Here is a 20361-nt window from a genome sequence, read left to right as displayed (position 1 = left end):
ACTCAGCAAGTCATTCAAAATGAACTGGACCGTATCTGGGCCGCTTTAGTTAGGGTGAGAACTGAAGGCAGTGAAGAAATGGAATCAATCCTAAAAGTTTTTAAATAACACAAATGCTTAAATCTGAGAGAAACCAGTGTTGCAATCAAACCTAAGCTTAATATATTTATGCTGAGCGAACGTATTTCTATTTAAGTCAAATGTTCCTTTTGACAGTAATCAGAACAAACAGAAACATAAAGTGAAGCATAGTTTTTTATATTTTATTTGAGATTACAAACCATAGATGCACAATGAAGCAAATGCTACAAAACTGTTAAGAACAACTTTGTACTTTTTTCCTGACACCAGTGAAGCATGATTTATATTACAAAAGCACTTGCATATTTTAGGTTCTAACACCACTTACTAGCTTTGTCACTATAAGCAATGTCTATGTGCAGCTTTATTTTGGCTAAACAAGGAACTTTCTTGTCATTTCACGATTTGGTATCATTATTCGTATCATCTCACTGCTAGTTCCTAAGAACACAATCTCTTTCTGTTAGAGCTAGTTCAAAGTCATGTGGGCGTTTCATAATCAATGGCGAACATCATGTCGGACTTCTTCTTCATCTTCCATTTCATCTTCTTCGTATTCACCAATTTCATCAGCGGTGGCGTCCTGATACTGCTGGTACTCGGACACCAGGTCGTTCATGTTGCTCTCAGCCTCGGTGAACTCCATCTCATCCATTCCCTCTCCCGTGTACCAGTGCAGGAAGGCCTTGCGGCGGAACATGGCGGTGAACTGCTCGGAGATCCTCCTGAACAGCTCCTGGATGGCCGTGCTGTTCCCGATGAAGGTGGCGGACATCTTAAGGCCGCGCGGAGGGATGTCGCAAACGGCCGTCTTGACGTTGTTGGGGATCCACTCCACAAAGTAGCTGCTGTTCTTGTTCTGGACGCTCAGCATCTGCTCGTCCACCTCCTTCATGGACATGCGGCCGCGGAAGATGGCCGCCACGGTGAGGTAGCGTCCGTGGCGGGGGTCGCACGCGGCCATCATGTTCTTGGCGTCGAACATTTGCTGCGTGAGCTCGGGCACGGAGAGGGCGCGGTACTGCTGGCTGCCCCTGCTCGTGAGCGGCGCAAAGCCTGGCATGAAGAAGTGCAGGCGGGGGAAGGGCACCATGTTGACGGCGAGCTTACGGAGGTCGGCGTTGAGCTGGCCGGGGAAGCGGAGGCAGGTGGTCACCCCACTCATGGTGGCCGACACCAGGTGGTTGAGGTCCCCGTAGGTCGGCGTGGTCAGCTTCAACGTGCGGAAGCAGATATCGTACAGGGCCTCGTTGTCAATGCTGAAGGTTTCGTCCGTGTTTTCCACCAGCTGGTGGACAGAGAGGGTGGCGTTGTAAGGCTCCACCACAGTATCGGAGACTTTCGGAGAGGGCATGACACTGAAGGTGTTCATGATGCGGTCAGGGTACTCCTCGCGAATCTTGCTGATGAGCAACGTGCCCATCCCTGAACCCGTGCCTCCACCCAGGGAGTGAGTGAGCTGGAAGCCCTGCAGGCAGTCACAGTTCTCCGACTCCTTTCTCACGACATCCAGCACCGAGTCCACTAGCTCGGCTCCCTCGGTGTAGTGACCCTTGGCCCAGTTATTTCCTGCCCCGCTCTGACCTGCAGCATGAGAGGTAGAAGACAACATTCATGTTGGAATTGTGTGGTTGGGCAAACATTTACCTACAAAGGCTTCCTTTCTAGAAACTTCACTTTTAAACAAATGATCATGATCCACCATGAATAACCCACATTTATTAAACCACTAAAGTGTGGGCATTCTCGATATTCTTGGATTTTTGTTTCAGTAAGTATGAAAATGACTAAATGTGATCATATGTAAACATGAAATTTAGGTCAATATATAAAAACCTCTTACTTAAAGTGCAAACAATAAGAAACCAAACAAATTTGGGCACCAGATTAAGTTAATTTGTCATTCTTTTAGAATTTATTGGCTTGTTTTAGTTTGTTCACCAATATCTCAACCAACTAAGACAAGATACAAATGTCAAAGCTTTAAAAGTACTTGGACTACTCAAAGTTTCTTCAAGCAGCAGCCCAAAATTCTGAAAGTTTAAATACCTTGTACCCACAAAATGTAGGGCTACAAGAGAAAAAGATTTTCTAGTGTCTGTTTTGTTTGTTTGTTTGTTTGTAAAGAATTAAGAAAAGGCATTTAACTGAAATCAGGAAGGTCAACTCTTGAGTGCTAAAAGAGAATTTCTAGTTAACTGTTTCTAATTAACCCCGATTTCACTGGAAAAGATATTTAAAACTATTGACGGAAACTAAGTGCATGACGGCAATTTCTCCTATTGGAAAACTTCCTTCAGCCTTCAAAAGAAAATCTTTCCTGCAATGTTGCGTTACTGGCTGAAACACTGTTGCGACACAGCTGCCGCGCAGCATTTCTGTGACAGCCTGTACAATAAGATACCGATCACACCTGAACACACCTTATAAACCACAGTGCATGGCCTAATGAGCCCTCTGCTGAAGGAACTGCCATGACCCTGAAACGTTGACAGACTTTAGGAGATTGTGCTTAAAGGCCTTAAAATCTTGCAGAACGAGCAGCGCTTTAAAGGAAGAACTGGTCAAAGAAAACTTTTTCATACCTGTTTACCACCAGTGATCTGACACTATCGATGGGGGGTGATGTATTCGATTTTAAGAAATAACTAAAATAAGAAAAAGGCAACAACTTGTACTTTTCAAGAAACAGAAGAGTAAAAAAAAAAACAAGTCATTGCTGTACATTGTGCTAAGTGGCAAAGCAACAGTTAAAAAGACATGACATCTGTTAAACAGTAACACGCTGATGATGGCATGATTAGTATGTTACTATGGCAACATCATTACCACATTCAGAACAGCAGTACAGTTCAGTGACGCTTCACAGCTATGAAAAAAAATATATTGTTTGCATATAAAGTACATAAACACTGTATATATTTGCTTACCATTTGCCAGCAAGGTGATTTATTTGCTGTTTATGGAAATTTATTATTTTATCTTTGATGCTAATGACACCAGACAAGCAACGAATTATGCTTACTGGTAAGAATTTGGTTTGTTTATTTATTAATTTATTTATTTAGTCACTAGCTGTGTCAAGGTCAGTGTGACTTAACTGCAGAGAATACAGTTGCGTTACGGCGCTGTGCAGCATGCAGCTGACACGGCGCTGCACGTGCGTGTGGCTCTGCATGAGTGGCGACAGTCGCTCACCAAAGACAAAGTTGTCAGGCCTGAAGAGCTGTCCAAACGGGCCGGAGCGCACAGAATCCATGGTTCCTGGCTCCAGGTCCACCAGGATGGCACGTGGCACGAATTTGCTGCCTTTAAACAGAGATGCGGAAGGCTGGCATGAGATGTCACGAGTCTCAGTTGACACAGAGTAAATACAGGTGGCCAGTGTACTGTATGCATTATTTGATGCTTCCAGTGGTGGCTTACAAATAAACACGAATGCAGAACTGTGGTTTCTAAAGTCAAAAGCCGGCTCAAACCAGTTTTTCTAAAAGTGCACCCTCCACCACCCTCTCTGTGACACTTCGTGCAAGCAAACTGCTGCAGCATGCTGCACTGCTTATTCTGTAGCAGCAGGGTTTTCAATGTGCTGAGCTCTGCAGAGTCTATTCAGACAAATAATCTGCTGTCCTCTGTAAATGTTCTTTATTTATCTCACTGCTTCTGCATTAATGTTTCCAAAATAAATTAAAAAAAACTGCCAACCTTTCATTCCTTTTGAGCAGTACTCAGTCCACATGCAATACTTAGTGATGCCAGCAAGCTACAGTAAAAAAAAAGGATCACTAAAGCTCAAGTCTGAAAAAATACAGGACAGGCAGGCAGGCCTTCATTTAACCAAAGCTACTGAGTGCACAGTTTGGACTCGGTGTGAAAGGATGGATTGATTTGCCCCTCTGTGACAGCCTCCATCTAAACGCTGAATCACAAAGTCAAGGGGCGTGCATCCCTAATGCGCTTAATATGCAAAGGCCACGAACACGAAGGCAGACGGGATGCATTCTGAATGAACTTCGACATGCTGCGGCAGAAATATCACAAGCTTGGGGAAAAAGGTTCTGGAGGTCAGCTACACAGAGACTGCAGATACCTGTGCTCCCTGCAGAGACAGAGAGAAAGGGTGGGGAGAGGGAAAGACACAGAGAGAGAGAGAGACATTTTCAGCAAGTTTTCTGTCCTATTTATTTCCCCCCCCCCCCTGCACTTATAGTTGGGCCTTTACTGAAGCTAAACTAATGGCATGGGTGTAATGTTGCATTCAGGTGCAGGTAAAAGGCCATGCAGGGATGATAAGCAACAGCTGTTGGCAAGGAATGTGATCCATTAGAAACAAATTTTTGTTTTGCTTCTTTTACCTGATGCCTCATTGTAGTAGACATTAATCCTCTCCAGCTGCAGATCGCTGTCACCTTGGTAACTACCGGTGGGGTCGATGCCGTGCTCGTCACTTATCACCTCCCAGAACTAGAAGAAGACACGAGAAGAAACTAGAAGGCAAACACGTTCTCTTGACTATCTATTGATTGGGGGTGGTGGATTTAGAGGAACCGACGTGGCGTAGAAACCAACTTAAGAGCGCGTGCGTCAGGTTTCTTTGCGCATCTGGTAAGTGGACACGCAGCAGTTTGGGCCATCATGGTGCCTTCAAGGACCGGAGAGGACCGAACCCCGCCCTGCGGCTGAATTAATCAGTAACGTATGTTTCTTTTTTTTTTTACTTTGCTCAAGGTCTGACTAGACTCTGGCACCCGCTTAACAAAAAGCCTTAAAACAGTAACGCACGACAGCCACCCTCCCGGAAACAGCAAAGCCCGATCGTCGCACCTTCGCTCCGATCTGATTCCCGCACTGCCCGGCCTGGATGTGAACGATCTCCCTCATGGTGAGCCGATGGGGGCTGGAGAGTCCGGTCCGTTGTGTTCGTCAGAATCAGCACTTGTCTGCCTTCTGTGGCGAGCCGGTGGGATGACCGCCCTGCTGATGGGGTGACGTTCAGCGCGGCGCAGCATCCCTCTCAGCCAATAGGAGCGGTCCGGTTTGATGCAGTGTACCGGAGGATCCTGCAGCATCATCCTGCTGACATCACCCTGCCCCAAACATGGAAAATTTTTACCTCTTTTCACTGGTTTTGAGGCTGATCTGCTTCCCCCCAACCCCTGCTATATCTCCATATAACTGACTAATGATGAAGGTTGCAACGCCTGTTAGTTCTGTCCAGAAGCAAAGAACCTGTTGTTTTAGACACTGAAAAATACTATATTGTGAATGAAAAGGCTACAGTTTAAAGCTACTCACTGCTAATAATGAAACCAGTCATACAAAAGATTATCCTGAACTATATCAAATGGTGCAGTTTGAAAGAGTTCACTCCACTAGTTTTCCCAGATATATTGATATGCAGTCCTGAAATGTGGGTATGCACTCACTAAACACAGTACTTGGCTGGAACTGCGGAAAACCCCATTGAAGCTCGAGTCACGTGTTTGCCCTATATTTGGCTGGCCCTAGTCTATATGCAAATATGGCAGAAAGGGACAGGTAGCATTTCAGAGGAAGTTGGAATTTAAGTGTAAACAAAAGAAGAAGAACGAGTGAGAGACAACCGTCAAGGATAAACATCAGGGTTCAGGCTGGGCGGCGGAGCGCCATAAAGACAGAGCTCAGCATTCAAACACGTTGCTCTCGCAGAAACTTACGTTTACTGTTTCAACCTCACCTATCTTTTTAGACTTTACTCAACAAATCTGGTATCAGTAAATAATCAGTAAATACCAACACATCAGAAATGTCAGATTTCTCGTCCCAAACAGCTCTTCCACAGACATCACCATAGTTGACTTTTTTCCATCACTTGGACTGTTTCTATAGGCAAACAAACACACATTGCAGTTGGCAGCCATTCCTAATTTAAGGACAAATTACCAAGCATTATGAGAAGAATATTGTGGGGATTTTTTTTATTTTTTTACCAGTCTTCATGACTTTGCAGTGAGTACCTTTAAGGTAGATGTAAGGAAAGAACCTGTTGTTTCAAACACTGAAAAGGCTACATTGTGAAAGAAAAGGCTACAGTTGAAGAGGTTATCCCTCCTAATCTTTGAGCAGATTGCTGAATCTCACAGACACAACAGCGTTTCTTCATGAACACAGCCCCACCCCAGGGTTGATGACATGAAGTGGTTAAGAAATTCTTTCACCCAAACTTTTCACAGTAAATGTAATCTTTGACATTCTGCAAAACCAGTGTTTTCAATCAAGCTTGAACGTTTTCACAAGACATATTTCTATGTTCATGTCTAATCTTGAACTTTTTTTTATTTTAATATAGATTTTGGTTAATGCCGAAGGAACTTAATAGGACTTTTTCACTACTGGTCAGATTTAAATAGACCATCTTGTCCCTTTAAATTGTTTTTGCCCCCTTTTTTATTGGTTAGTTGTGCTTTTCAAGTTCTTGATCTGCTAAACCCCAAAGGTGCTCCCTTTCCTCCCGGCTGTCTGACTGAGGGGGAACACATTTTGCTCTAAATTGCCTTCTGATTCGCTCTGATTCCATCAGTCCTCGACTCGATTCAGCACAAACATGATCAGAGGCAACAATGCAGCCCCACGGAATCCATTAACCTTATTGTAAAGCGTAGCTATTTCTTTCACTTTCGTGATCTTGTTTTGTTCAGAGTGCAGCACGTGAACTGCGAACGCCGGTTCAGACTCGTTCAAGCGTAACGAAATCTCTCCGGATCTTTCAAACAGTCCCACCAACTTTTAATGTTTCCCTCTTATTTGGTGTGTTTCTTCCTAACACCAGATCTGAGCATCTTTGAGTCTTTAAATGCCATGACATTAAAATCTGCTGAAAGAGGGCTTTCAGGATCTCTGATGATTGCAGAATTATCCCATTCTGCGGTCACTTTTGATGCTCTCGGACAGCCCTTTTGTCAGTGAATAAAAAGGATTCGTCATCTTGGAAGGTTTTTCAGATTGTGGAGGTTGGTCCACAAACTCAAATATATAAGAAGGAATCTGCTTCAGCTCCACAAAACTTTCTGAATGACATTTAGACTTTAAAGTTCATTTTCTTTAGCAGTTTCAAGCTCAAACCTTTGCTATAAATCTAAGTTTTTAGGAGAAGATGGGACTTTTTGACCTCAAAGGAAATTAAAAAAAAACCAATCACTCATAGCCAGCTTTCATCAATAAATAGTGGTTTATTTTAACAACAGGTATGGCTTATGTACAAGTGCATCATGTCTGTTAAAATAACAAAATGAAACCAAACAAGTGATACCTATAGATGTACAATCCACGTTTTTTTTTACATTCATTCAAATCTTCAAAGAGATTCTGAGTCGCTCAGCTGAAGAGAAGCAAAACCTGAAATGTGAGCGGGTGGGTGAGTTATGCCTCTTGTGACGCATTAACCACAACTAGTTTCACCGATTCAAGCTATGATTTCACCTTGAGGAAACGGATGGCTCCATACAAACTCATAACCAACTCTTGTTTTGTTTGACAGTCTACGTGATCACTGGTGCCAGCTGCAGTTCTTTCACTTTCACTTTAATTTAAATTTACTCCAGATTTTGTGCACACCAAGGACGCATGGAAGAAAAAAGCCATTTTCAGAGGAGACGCCGATGGTGTTCGTCCTGCGTTACTGGCTTGATTTGTGTGCTGCACGGACGTTTAGATACGCACGGTTTGATTTCTGCAACACGCACGCAAAGCTAGATAATAACAGTGGCAATAAAGACTGAGTCATATGAGGCTTTTGACCAGTGCAGCCAACACACTCCCTGCCCAATGGGAGAATCTGCAGCAAAAGATAATGTGTAACTAGTACTTTTGAGATCATCTTCAAACTTCCAACCCGTTTTCCCTTTTCTCGTCTTTCTCCTGGTAAAGACATCGAATCTGACGCCTTAGATTTGCAGTTCATTGTGCTTTGAGGTGCAGCATACTTTATGTTTAGCATTAAAAAATAAAGACCTGATAATTTGTTAAAAGACCACCAATAATCAATCAACAAATGAGCTTTTATTTGTTAATACAACCTGCTTTAGAGACACACCAAGAAAGCAGTAGTTCAGATATTGTTAAGCTGGGTTCTGTGGAAACGTTATGAACAAATAATATCTTACCTGTTGCAGATGGCTCTTTGAATGACCTCTAATTAAAAAAAAAAAATCATAACAGTTCATGTAAATGCCATTTTCTAACGCTTTCGATCACTGTCATTTTCTCATTAAATGATTATATACCTATAGTCATTTGCAGCAGAGCAAACAGCGGCAGCAGCTAGTTATAGCACTTCTGGTACAGCCAGTGTATTTTCAGAAAAAAACGTGACAATCGTTTGTTTTTTTGCTAGAACAGCTGTCTGATAGTGGCGTAAACAGCATGAACTGCTATAAAAAAATTATTTTTGATTGAAGCTGGTAAAATGGCAGAAATCAGCTTTGATCTTGGCATTAGCTTGGACTAGCCGTTAACTCGTCAATCACATCAGCACTGAACGATTTCCTCAAACCGAGGTCATTCAAAGAGCTATCTACTACAGGTAAGATATTAACTGGTCCTAACCTTGTCACAGAACCAACCTTAAAAAGATCTAAACTACCCCTGTGAGTATCCAAAGACCTGAAGCCGTTCTGTTAGGGCACAGACTGGATTCCAGTGGGTAAAGTACCTGGAAGGTTCTTTGTGCGTGTACCACAAAATGGTAACAGAAAATTTGATCAGTCTATTGATGCGTTTGACTCCTGAATGACACCTTGATAGATGATCACTGCTCCCTGGATAAACGATGTACTGAGTTTTATCACATTTGAAAAGACAAGCCATCATTCAGATGTCTCTAATGTTGTACAGTACTGTATTATTATTATTATCATCGTTATTTGTTTTTTTTTTTTACTTGTGATGATTGTGAGGCTTGTTGTAAACAGTGGTAATCACATATCCTCCTTTTCACAAATCAATACAACTTCAAAAGCACTACAACTGTCAAGTTACACATGTATTTACGTCAAGTATACTGATGTCCACAGACGGACATGGACTTTGGGGAAAAAAAAAAAAAAAAAGAAAAAAAAAGTGCTTCCATAATAAAAAGCCTGCCGTTTTACGAAGAAGTTATTTTTCAAAATGTCATTTGGAAACATGTATTGCTTTTTTTGTTGTTGTCGTTGTATTTTAAGCTAGGTTTTATTGTGTTTTTGTGCCTGAATGAACACAATGGCAAACATTAACGATGTTAATGTCAGAACATGATTTGGAAAACACACTTTGATGCAGCGACGATTGGCAATCGCATCAAACATTTTTTTTTTTTTGGAGTCCATTGATTACACTTCAAAACAACTTTTTTTTTCTTTTTTTTTTTTTTAAAGATTTGATAGTATTGTTGACACGTTCACAATAGATTTCATGCTTTTTGTCCTCACTGCACAAAAATAAAGTGCCACCACATTAAGGTGCCACAAATACTGTAAGAATGATTGGTAGCTCTGTACAATAAGGGCACGCCATAAAAGAATATCCCAAATAATACTTTGAGTTTAAAAAACAAAACTGAGTCAAATTTAACAACTAATTTACCATTTACTTAAGTTATTACATTTACAAAAAAAGGGCATCTGCATACCACAATTTTCATTGGTTGAAACAATCACAAAATAAAAGTTTCTTCTTACCAACAAAATATTAGTCATATTTTTTTTTTCCTTTTCTCTTTTTTCCCCATTTTTTTTATAAATATCATTGCTGATACAATAAACCATGTGCTGACAAAAGCAGTTCAGCCCGGTTTTATATTATTTCTAATAAATCAAATTGCAACACAGCTAGGAGTCCCCTTCTGTATTCGTTTTCTATATCGGAACAAAAAAAAAATTAAATCGTGAATGTGAAGGTACGTCACACTGGGTTGGATGTCGGGTCATGTGCATGCCATCGCTGTTAACTGATAGCTTTGGTTTGGTTTGGATGGCAAATTGGTCACAATGGTTAAATGTCACGGTAAAAGGATGGAAATAAATGGAGGGGGGAAAAAAAACTGAAAAGAAAATGGACCTTATGAGGAAAAATTCAATTGCACTTTCAAAGAACATGGTAAACAATGAAAATCCTTTAGACATATCAGCCATAACATTATGACCCCGCTTGGCAACCACACGACCCTGAAGCATACTGTGCAAGAATATAAACCCATACATTTAATGGACCTCAAAACAGTTTTTTCTGTAACTGTGTGTAAAATTTAGCAGGTAACAAGCCGGTGTTGCTTCAAAACTTAGATGTCCTGCGAAGTTCAACTCATTTTTATTTAAAAAAAACTAACTATGGCTCCTTTAAATAGCTTCAACAGTTTTTATTTTTGGCGTTAAATTCTGTTATAACATGTCCTAAATGTCAGTATGGTAGAGAATAAGCAAAACAGGCTTGTTGCTCTGGAAATGTCTACGAAAACTGGCACATTAAACCACTACCCAAAATTCAACATGGCGTGACGTCAACTTCACATTCCCCATGCCTTTCCCCAAACAAATACTGCACTGCTGATCATGGTTTGGCACTACGTCTACATGAATTTTGGTTTGGGTCCTTTTTGGTTTGTATTTCGGAAAAAAAATTAAACTGAAAAAAACCCCACCAATTTCATCAACAAAAAGTACTTCTGTAACATTTACATTTTTTTTTTTGTCCATACAGATAAGGCAACATAATGCTTTTCATACAAATACGAACATTTTATTTAAGCAAAAGTACCAGCGATTTTCTTTCTGTTTTTTTCTTTTTTAATATTTTTAATTTATTGTCATGATCATTGCATTTCTTCTCCAGTGCTGATGACATCTCTCAGTGGTCGTAGGTGTTTAAATGACGGTGATTCCACCCCTCGTTCCTAATTTTTTGTTTATTTATTTTAACCTCCGAGTAGTTTATACGCTGGTGATTTCCAGTGACGTTCCTGAAAAGTCAAACCTATTGTCACAAACCAGCCAGTGGCACGCTCTCACGTGGTCTCATTCATTGGCTAAACGCACGCAGAGGGCAGGAAGGTGGGAGAAGCACTGAGAAACACGAAGCAGCTCTGTAAGATGAATCCGCTCAGCTTCAGGTAGGCACAGGCTTCATGACGCACCTGAAGTCTGAGCAAGGCAGTTCTCATCCCCCTCCCGCTTACGCCTCTTTTTTTCCCCCTCCCGTCGCTGCCCCCTGGTGCAACGCTTAAAGCTTCATTTCTTGGCTCCAGCACTGAATCATGTGGAGCCTGGGCTGTCGACAGTGTTGCTTTCTGTGCTGGCAGTTTCCCCGTTGCTGATAGGGAGGACACCAGAGTCTATGGGGGAGGATACGGTGCCGTCTATTAGAGAGGGGGGAGCTGCTGCTGTGCAGCCTGAATCAGCGCTGGAATTTATTGAGTCCAAGACCAGAGAAACCGCTGAATCTGGTACAATGTCTGTGACAGGGAGGACAGCAGGCGAAATGTCCTCTGGGGACATACGGTCTGAGTCAGTAGGTTGAGGGCGTGTCAATTTTGGTGAACTAGGGGGAAAAGAGGAACAAGTAGATGACTCTTTAACACAAGCAGGAGCTAAATCTAAATGAGGTGGTTGAGGCTCTGTATGAGAAGGAGTAAATGTAGATTCATCTGCTTCTTGTAACTGTGGAGAACTATCAGTTTGTGAGGTAATGGAGGGAGGAGGAGGAGGAGGCTGAGTAAGAATATCTGAGTCCGTCACAGGAACAGGGAATGGAGGGAGACTGTCATGCATAGATGGAGGAGGGGACTCTGCTAAAGGGGGAAGGGCATCGTCCATCAAAGATGGATCAGAATTTGTGACCATCATGTCAACATCATCATCCTGCAGGTCTGGAGACTCCAGTGTGGTGCTAGGAGGGGGCTCAAGGACAGGCGTTGTGCAAATCAACAAAGAAGAGGGCACAGTTTCAGGGTTGGTAGTAGTAGAGGAGTCCAGTGAAGCAGCGGGGCCTGAGTTGTCTTCACTTGTGGTGGAAGGAGCGAGGTTATTTATTTCAAGATAGATACTGTCTGTCAGTGGGTCACCAGAGTCCCGGACCGCAGGACGTTTGTCTGCGTCAGCTAAAAGTGGATCTGTGATGCACGGCGCTTTGTGTAAAGGACTGGAAGACAAAAGGTGCTCTTTTTTGGCAGGTGTGACGGCATCTTTGCCCAGTGCTATAACAGAGGCTGGGGATGGAGATGCAACTGTGTGACTGTTGGGGTCTTGAGGTCCAGGCTGGTCAGGTTTTTCCATTACGTGAATGGGGGCGGATGCGTCTTTGTCCACGGGAGCGGTCAAATCAACAGCCGAAGAGGCGGTAGACCCCATGGTCGACACGGCGGTGGTGGCTGCCTCGTGAAGGGGCGTGTCGTGCACCCTGGTGTAGTCCCTGCTGCTCTCGGACTGGCCGAGCAGGTGGTGCTGCTCTCCCAGCTTACTCGTTAGCAGTATGGGTTGACGGGCGTAGCTCTCGCAGTCGTCCAAGGTCTCGGGGAGCGGATGGTAGCGCGTCTCGGGCAACAGGAGAATGCAAATGATGCAAATCAGAGTGCAGCAGGCAAAGATGATGTGATGAAGGAAATAGCCCTTCTGGTTGTGCAAATCCATGATGGGTTCGGTGAGCATGCCGAAGCCGGCGCTGGCCAGCACCAGGCCCAGACCACCACCCCTAAAGGAAACACAAAAATTTTACAAAGATATGCCTGGTGGGATTTTGGGATTATTTTAAACATATCTCAAAATGTAAAATAAATACTGTCAATTCTAAAAAAGAAAATAAAAAAAGTCTTAAACATTTATTTAAATCTATGATGTTAAAAAGAGGCTCATGTTTTTGCCATTTATCATTCTGATCTGTCATTTTATCAAAAGGGCAATAGAGAGTGCTGTTGCACCACCAGGACACTTGAATAGAACAGTCAATTTTTCTCCTGTCAGTACCTAAATATAGCACTAGATGGAGGTCTTGAAGTACTTTCAGCATCCCAGCACCTCCTTACTGACTCCACACAAAGAAAGCCTCTATCCTCTTTTTACTCTTAAAGAAGATGGAGTCGGGCATCAACAGCAGTTTGATTGTTTTTAAAATTTTAAATCCCATCATTCACGAGAAGTTGAAGCCGCTAGTTCAACTACAGAATGCACTTTGAGGATTAAAAGCAATCACTGTGTCAGCTAAACTAGAAGCTGATCCAAAAATTCCCCCACATCTGATGTCTACAAAAACATGTTTCTCATGTCCAAGCCCTGGGCCCCCTGAGATGGTTCAGCGACGGTCTTGGAGGTTTACCTGACCACAGTGGGAGTGATCTCAGCACAGAAGAAGATGCTCAGGTTGCTGACTGCATGGGAGGAGAACATACCGATAATGGAGAAGGCAATTGAGAAGTTCCTCTTCAGCTTATCGGAGTGATCTGCAGACAAAGCATTAGACACACACACAGAGCAGTTTTACTCAGCACCTTGTGTAATTAATGACTGGGCACCTGGGTTTCTGTATGTAAATACAGAAAGAGAACAGGTTTTGTGTTCATGCTTCTTAGAGGCTAACACTTTTCATTTTTACTGAATGTTATTTTGCAAACGGCCGTATTTAAGCAATTTAGTTACATTCAGTATAAACAGAAAATACACTTTGCTCCTATATGAATTTAGTAGGTACTATTGAAGCCTCACAATTTAATGGAAGTCCATAAGTTGAAGTATTATATAACATATATTCTATAAAATCTAACTAAGAACATCTTCCTAAAGTGAAATATGACAAAACATATTATTGTTGTGACTTAGCTCTGCTTGGAAAACCATCTTAATATGCAAGGATAAAAAGAAGGAAGAATACTTCAGAGTCCAAAGTCTGCAGTTACTTAAACTTATCTTCCTTGAACTTTATGGCCACGATAACAGCCAGGATGTGACCTGATGATCAAGTCATACTGTGCAACCACTGAAACTTGGTAATGTGAGTTCTATTCTATTTATGCATCAACATTTGAGTGAAACAATGCCAGCATTACCATCCACTGAATGCCAATTTTGAAAATATACATACTACAAATTAAAAAAAAAACCATGCAAATAAACTGTCTTCATATTTTTTCAACATTAATGTTTATTTTAAGGGCTTAGTGAAACACTGGCTGGCAAATAAAAACCAAATGATTGCTAAAATGGCCTAAATACAGAGGGTTATAAATAAAAAATGTGGAGTATGGCAAAGAGATCAGAGGAGTGATCGTTACTCGTTTCCCACAGTAGTTCAATAAGGAGAAAGACAAAAGAAAAATGGGGCTCAGTAACAAAACCTCAACACAAAAGGGATAAGTAATAAACACAACAGCCATAATTACATCTAAAGTTCATTATCACCATCTACAGAATCTGAATGCACCTACGGAAATACATACAGCTCATTATCCACATTCAAATTCCATATTAAAATTGTTAGTAAAAAGTAAAAAAAAAATAAATAAATAAAAAGTAGAACTAAGCAGGTGAACCTACCTATTTTCAGATGGGTACTGTACTTCCCCAGCACTAGAAAGGTAAAGAGATAAAGAAATATGGCTCAGTGAGAAAAAGTCAACTTAAGTACTCCCACAAAAAAAAAAAATCTTTAAATCACACCAAACAATAAATACAAAAACATGCAAACATGTTGCGCAAAGCCTGACAATAGTTTACCGGTCCAAACATCTTTAAACGGAACATGAAACACGAGCATAACCTTGATGTGTTGACTCAGGTTAAGCATTAAGTCCAGCTTGTTTGTTACTGAATAAACTGTCGTGATCATCTGCAGGACCTTTGATACATGGCGACTAGAAAAAAAGTGTAATTATGTTCAGTTACTCCACTCAAAGTAACTTAGTCACATTTTTTATGAGAACAAGTATTTGTACACAAGAGCCAGGAGATGAAACGTGTCCAAAGTTTTTATGTTTCCCGTTAGAATGCACTCGCAGGATTTGGGCTTGTGACGCATGTGCTCTCAGAGGGCACATTTTGAACATCTGTAACGCGTGTGTTCCCAGTGATGTCAGCAATAGTTCTGTTCTGTTCTGATCTGAGAGACAGCGTGTGCAGTTCAGGCTTTTATCAGGGTGAAATACTTGGGCTAGTCCAACTGTGATATGTCAACTGTTTCAACTGAAGACAGCTAATTGAATATTAGCTGTCAATATCAGGAGCTGTGAACAAAAATTGCCAAGAGAACTGGCAACAAATGTGCTTTTTCATGTTTTAAAGATTTAAGACAGAGCCAGGCAAGCAGGTTCTCCATGTTAAAAGTCTTTATGCTAAGCTAATCTGATCACCTGTGGGCTCAAGCTTTACATTTGAGAGACTGAAGAAAGTTTACCTCATCATAGAATAGATTTGGACAGGAAAGCAAATAACCTTCTTCTAACAAAGTATAAAATCATTCTTCTCAAATAACAAAACTCTATTTTAATGGTTTCCCCAAGTATCTCCAGCCACGGTCAAATCCCAGAGCAGCGACAGGAATTTGACATGAGTGGACATGTGTTTTTTGTAAAAGTACTCACAGTTGAGCAGACCCAGCTGCAGCAGCGACGCCAGAGCAGTGATGATCATGAACATGAGGAGACCACCACGCCGGCCCATCAGGTAGACCACCGGGCACAGCAGGATGCACGACGTCACCGCTGTGCCTGCCATGGTGTAATAGGACATATAGAAATTGTCGAACACTGAGGTTTCCAGTTCGTCCTTTTCCATCATTCTTCGAGCAAAACAGTGGTGAATCCCATACCCCGTTAGCCTGGGTACAAAAGCAAAGAGAGAGAGAAGCAGTTAGTTGGAATAAATGAGAAATAGCATATCCTACAAAGGAGTAAATAAGAGAATATTTGGCTGAGAAGTGTAAAGAATGTGTGTACATAAAGGAAGTATTCACAGAAAAATGTTAATAGCAATAAAGGAAATGGAGAACATCCAGGACAGAAAGAGGAAAAAGAGCAAGTCAACATCATTTTGTTGTCTCTCATCTCAACATAAATAAAGAAGAAAAACTTCACAAATGTAAACACCAGCTTATTGACACAAAAGAACATAGACACGCATACACACACGCGCGCGCGAAAAGCGAACCAAACACACATATCCTCCCTCCCGGCTGTCTAATGTTTCCTGAGGACAAAACTCATGTAAAATTTATGCTAACTGAGGGAGTCTGAGATGCCGAGCACTGAGGCAGACATAAAGCTACAGATGAGCTCTTAGATGGAGAGATGAGGAGAGGGGAGATCCCAACAGAGATTCAAACCCAGAACGGCACCGATATGGAAGATGAGGCTAAAGATCAATGCTTTATTGATTGGGCAGGTTTAAATTGGCATCTTGGCTGCACAAAATGGCAGCTCTGACTGGCATTACCCCCACACATGCATATAGTTTTATTTTCCCTTCATTGCTTTTATCTCCCCACCTACATTTGTCTGGATATGAACATGCCCTGCTGGATTTCCTGAGCACTAACACACAGAACCAGTACTTACGAATTGACACACAGAACGACGATGTTCTTCCACAAGTTTCTCGTTCCAACCATTTTCACAATGCATGTCTTTTTCGGCTTCCTTTGAAGAGATCTTTGTAGTTCTGGAAACAAAAGGAGGCAATTCGAAATTCAAACGCTACTCTCTGAAAGACGCATTTGCGTGTAGTATGCAATTACAGCTTTACAGTATTCCCATCGCACATGTGAGCGCTCACATGTGGAGCAGAGGGATGCCATCTAAGGCACCCGGGGAGCAGCTGGAGGGTTAAGGGCCTTGCTCAAGGGGTCTACATGGGGGGGGCTAATGAGGATAGAGGCAGATCTGGGCGCTTCACCTTCCCCACACAAATTTTTTGTGCCAGTCTTGGGATTCGAAACCTGCAACCTCCCAATCCCAGGCTTGCCTCTCTAACCACCACTCCCCAATATTATTTAACCATTCTCTTTTATGAAGAAAACCCACATCTGATTTTTCCCTTTGCAATCCATTTACCAGTGGTGTAATCAGTGGTTTAGTGGCTACAGTTAGTCATTTGTGGACAAGTTAATCACTTTCTAATCTAGTTTAACAATGTCCTCTGAGACAAAGGGCCCAGCCCATAATAAGCAGATAATAAGCAGATTGCCAGGAATTATTTTTCAACTGATTTTCACATATTTGGAAAAGACAGTGTACAATATATAGATGTAAATAAACTATAACAATGACAAGGGGGGAAAAGAAAACTATCAGCCAAATGATCTGGAACCTCATTCTCCTACTGTTTACCTGACAGTAGTCATGCTGGTCAGAATGTTCACTGCAAACAAACAAACAAAAAAAAAAGCAAGGCGGAGTGGAAGCTTCACTAAAAGCAGCTTTAGCACAGAATTAATCATGAACAGGTCATATATTAAAGGCCCTGTATGCTCTGGGTCATGTGAAGGGAACTGATCTGAACAATTTTTTATGGCCAATCAAGATGGCCGCCACAGCCAGGCAACTTTAGCAAACACAAATGGCTTTACCTCCTCCAGTTCTGCAGATATTGAGCTCAAATTGGATGTGATAGTAGTTGATACTAATGTCCCACACATAATTTAAGCATCAACTGATTTAGCAAGATCTGCTTTTTAAACTGCGCTTAATTATTGGACTCAACTTTGCCGGTTTGTTAGCAAAATATCTCTCGATATGCATTCCTTTAAATGCCTTTAATTGATGTGAAGTTTTATCCCATGAAGCTGGTTCCCTGGCATGTTGGGAGACAGGTGAGACAATGTTCACAAAAAATGCAAAATGCTTGCTGAAAAAGCAACACCCCTGCACTGCAGGTGACATGTGTCATACACGCAAGTGAATGTTTTGGTATCGGATTGCAGGTTGCCACAGAAACACCTCTCCGATACGTGGTGCTGTACTTTCTTGTTGACTCAGAAACGTGTCAGCATTCCACACCACCCCCTCAAGGCTTTCCAGTGTTTCCCTGGCTGAGCGTCAAGCCGCCGAGGAAGAATACTCCTCCTCAGATCTGAGCGAATTCGCTCCTTTTCTAAATGCACCACTCACCAACGAGTGCTAGACCTCTTCTTCTTTTGTGACCATAAAATTGTGACTCTACCTCTTAAAAGTGGGAAGCAGTACTGTCCGGGTGCGAAGCAGCCTATTTATAAAGGGCAAGAAATTAAAGCTTACGGGATGTATTTTTTCCTGTAAATGCTGCATCTGCTTAAAGCCGATAAGTTCTAAAAAATAAAAAAAAGTGCAATCAGTTTAAGGCTTAGTGGTTCCTTATTTTGTAAGAACCACAGTAGTTGCACTTCTTTATTTAAAAAAAAGAAATCTAAAAATATTTGGAATAACTAATCATAGGATAAGAGCTGCAGGAAGGATGACAGTAATCAGTGCTGTTAGTTTTACGGCTCGATACAAATTCAATATGTTTCGAAAACAAACACAGTCCAGTGTGTTTTGGCTCTATTTTGGCCTCCTGGGAGCACGCAGTTAACCCGGGGTCAAAGTTCCCGACCCGCCTCCATCTGCCATCAAGCCATCGCCTCGGCTCCTGTCCGCTTGTACACGCTGTAACGAAGTTAACGAACGTTGGACGGTGTCATAATGCAATGCTCGGCTCCCTCCGCCACCTCTGTAGTGACACGTTGCTATGGTAACAAGACAGGAAATTGACCTAACCCAGTCAATTTGTCTAATTTAGAATAGCTCAAGAGGAGAAATGGATGTCTTCAGAAGAGAATGAGCAGCCTGGCAGATAATGCTGAATAAAATCTGTCAGAGCGAACTGCGCAGTTAACGACTCTGATATTGTAAGCAGTAATCAACTTATCGAACTGTAAGAGGTGGCGTTTAATTTGATGATTTCTTCAAATTAGTGCTGCTGTGTTCATTACCTGTGAGGATGTTGTCCGTGTCAAGTTCCATGTTCACCTTATTCTTCTCTCCTATGCGTCCTATGATCCATTTGGAGCGGCCGTACTGCTGGGTGGCGAGCAGCCAACGCAGTGACTCAGGGAAAATCCTGTCAAAAAGACGGAGGGGGGATGTCCTTGTTAATGTGACATGAAAAATGAATCACAAAGAAAAAGAGTCCCTCTGTTGAAAGACTGATTGAAATCTCACAGAGGAAAGGTTAAGAGTGCAAAAGATGATCTCGTTTTCCCAAACACAGCAACATTTCAACACTGGTTATATTGCAGAGAGGAGAACACAGTAATATGACTGCTGCAGACAAACACACACTGTATTCAGGAGCCACTGCCTCGCAGCCGTTGTTCCAGCTGCGGCTGCTTTTATATGTTATGCTCCATTACTTGCTTTTTGAATTGCATAATGTTACACGGATCCCTCTGAGTCGTCTGGTATCTGCTAAGAGTGCATGTTATAATTAGCACAATGCTCATTTTAATTGTGATTTGTTTTTACAATTAAAAAAAAAAAAAAAAAGGTAGGGGTAATACACAAATTAAATACACATTTTTCCTGTAGTTGCGTCCCACCAGACCCCCAACGCTCAGGTAATTTGGTTTGCAAATTTTTTTGCAACAAAAAGCAACGATCACCTGCCTCCACTATAGCTGCTGACGTAGCAGAGAAACAAAGCCAGGCAGGGTCATATTTGCTTAAATTTCTATCAGCAAGCACTGGTAGAAGACCTGCTTTACTAAACCTTATGCTCTGGTGTGATGATTAACATTTTACATTTGAATCCTGAGGTTCAGGTCAGCTGTAGTGATAAACTACTGACATGCGGTTTCCATAAACAACATTTGACCTATTGCAAAAGATAAACATGTCCCCTCTGAACGCCCCTGTGAAGGGATGGCTGTAACTTTCAGTGCACACTATGTGAGTAGCTCTATCAAGGATAGTGCTGAAACAAAAAAAATACATAATATTAATACAAAAATCCCTACAATAAATTAAGTTTACTGTGCAGTTGTGATTATGTGAGATAAAACATCGGTCTCAAAGAACTTTAAGCCTTGAGCTGTCTTTCAACAAAAAAAAGGTCATGATTCAGAAAAGAATTGACAAGAGTTTCAACAACATTTTCACGGTTTCAAGTGCTGAGCTTTTATAACCAGCGCTACAACGGATCTGAGAACTGTAAAAGAAACCACTACTGTCACTTGTGGCTAAAGTTTCACTTCTACTGAGAAAGTCCCAATGACCTGCGCTCCCTTTTCTGACACGATGGAAATTGCTATATTAGCATTAATGATAACTGATCA

General features: G+C 41.8%; 2 protein-coding genes across 3 annotated transcripts in view; both read right to left on the bottom strand.

Annotated features, from left to right (window-relative positions):
- Positions 1-242: 242 nt before the first annotated feature.
- Positions 243-5397, bottom strand: LOC108239677 (tubulin beta-2A chain-like). Of its 2 annotated transcripts, XM_017422556.3 has the most exons (5): positions 4906-5397; positions 4437-4545; positions 4172-4180; positions 3280-3390; positions 243-1665 (listed from the first exon to the last, which is right to left on the bottom strand). In XM_017422556.3, the coding sequence occupies exons 1-5, from the start codon at positions 4960-4962 to the stop codon at positions 581-583; spliced, it is 1371 nt and encodes a 456-aa protein (XP_017278045.1). In that variant the 5' UTR covers positions 4963-5397; the 3' UTR covers positions 243-580. The 2 variants fall into 2 exon arrangements, with proteins under 2 accessions (XP_017278045.1, XP_017278046.1); XM_017422557.3 differs by lacking the exon at positions 4172-4180.
- A 1992-nt stretch (positions 5398-7389) lies between these two features.
- The window catches only part of LOC108239609 (solute carrier family 22 member 23), a 38163-nt gene continuing 25191 nt past the window's right edge, over positions 7390-20361 (bottom strand). The window contains exons 5-10 of the mRNA XM_025007264.2: positions 19021-19148; positions 16631-16733; positions 15659-15894; positions 14616-14648; positions 13402-13525; positions 7390-12780 (exon numbers count right to left, since the gene is read on the bottom strand). Coding sequence (XP_024863032.1) covers positions 11346-12780; positions 13402-13525; positions 14616-14648; positions 15659-15894; positions 16631-16733; positions 19021-19148 — 2059 coding nt within the window. The 3' untranslated portion in view covers positions 7390-11345. The remainder of the gene's footprint in view (positions 12781-13401; positions 13526-14615; positions 14649-15658; positions 15895-16630; positions 16734-19020; positions 19149-20361) is intronic.

This window comes from Kryptolebias marmoratus, linkage group LG20, assembly GCF_001649575.2.
Source record: "Kryptolebias marmoratus isolate JLee-2015 linkage group LG20, ASM164957v2, whole genome shotgun sequence".
Classification (NCBI taxonomy): Eukaryota; Metazoa; Chordata; class Actinopteri; order Cyprinodontiformes; family Rivulidae; genus Kryptolebias; species Kryptolebias marmoratus.
This window is presented reverse-complemented; position numbering and strand designations above follow the sequence as displayed.

Bases quoted from the DNA above. Each gene is read 5' to 3' on its own strand.
- LOC108239677 (XM_017422556.3), bottom strand. From the start codon at position 4,962: ATGAGGGAGATCGTTCACATCCAGGCCGGGCAGTGCGGGAATCAGATC. The intron at 4,546-4,905 runs GTGCGACGATCG...GTCTTCTTCTAG, and splicing joins GGAATCAGATCGGAGCGAAG to TTCTGGGAGGTGATAAGTGA. The intron at 1,666-3,279 runs GTGAGCGACTGT...CTCATGCTGCAG, and splicing joins GCCTGACAACTTTGTCTTTG to GTCAGAGCGGGGCAGGAAAT.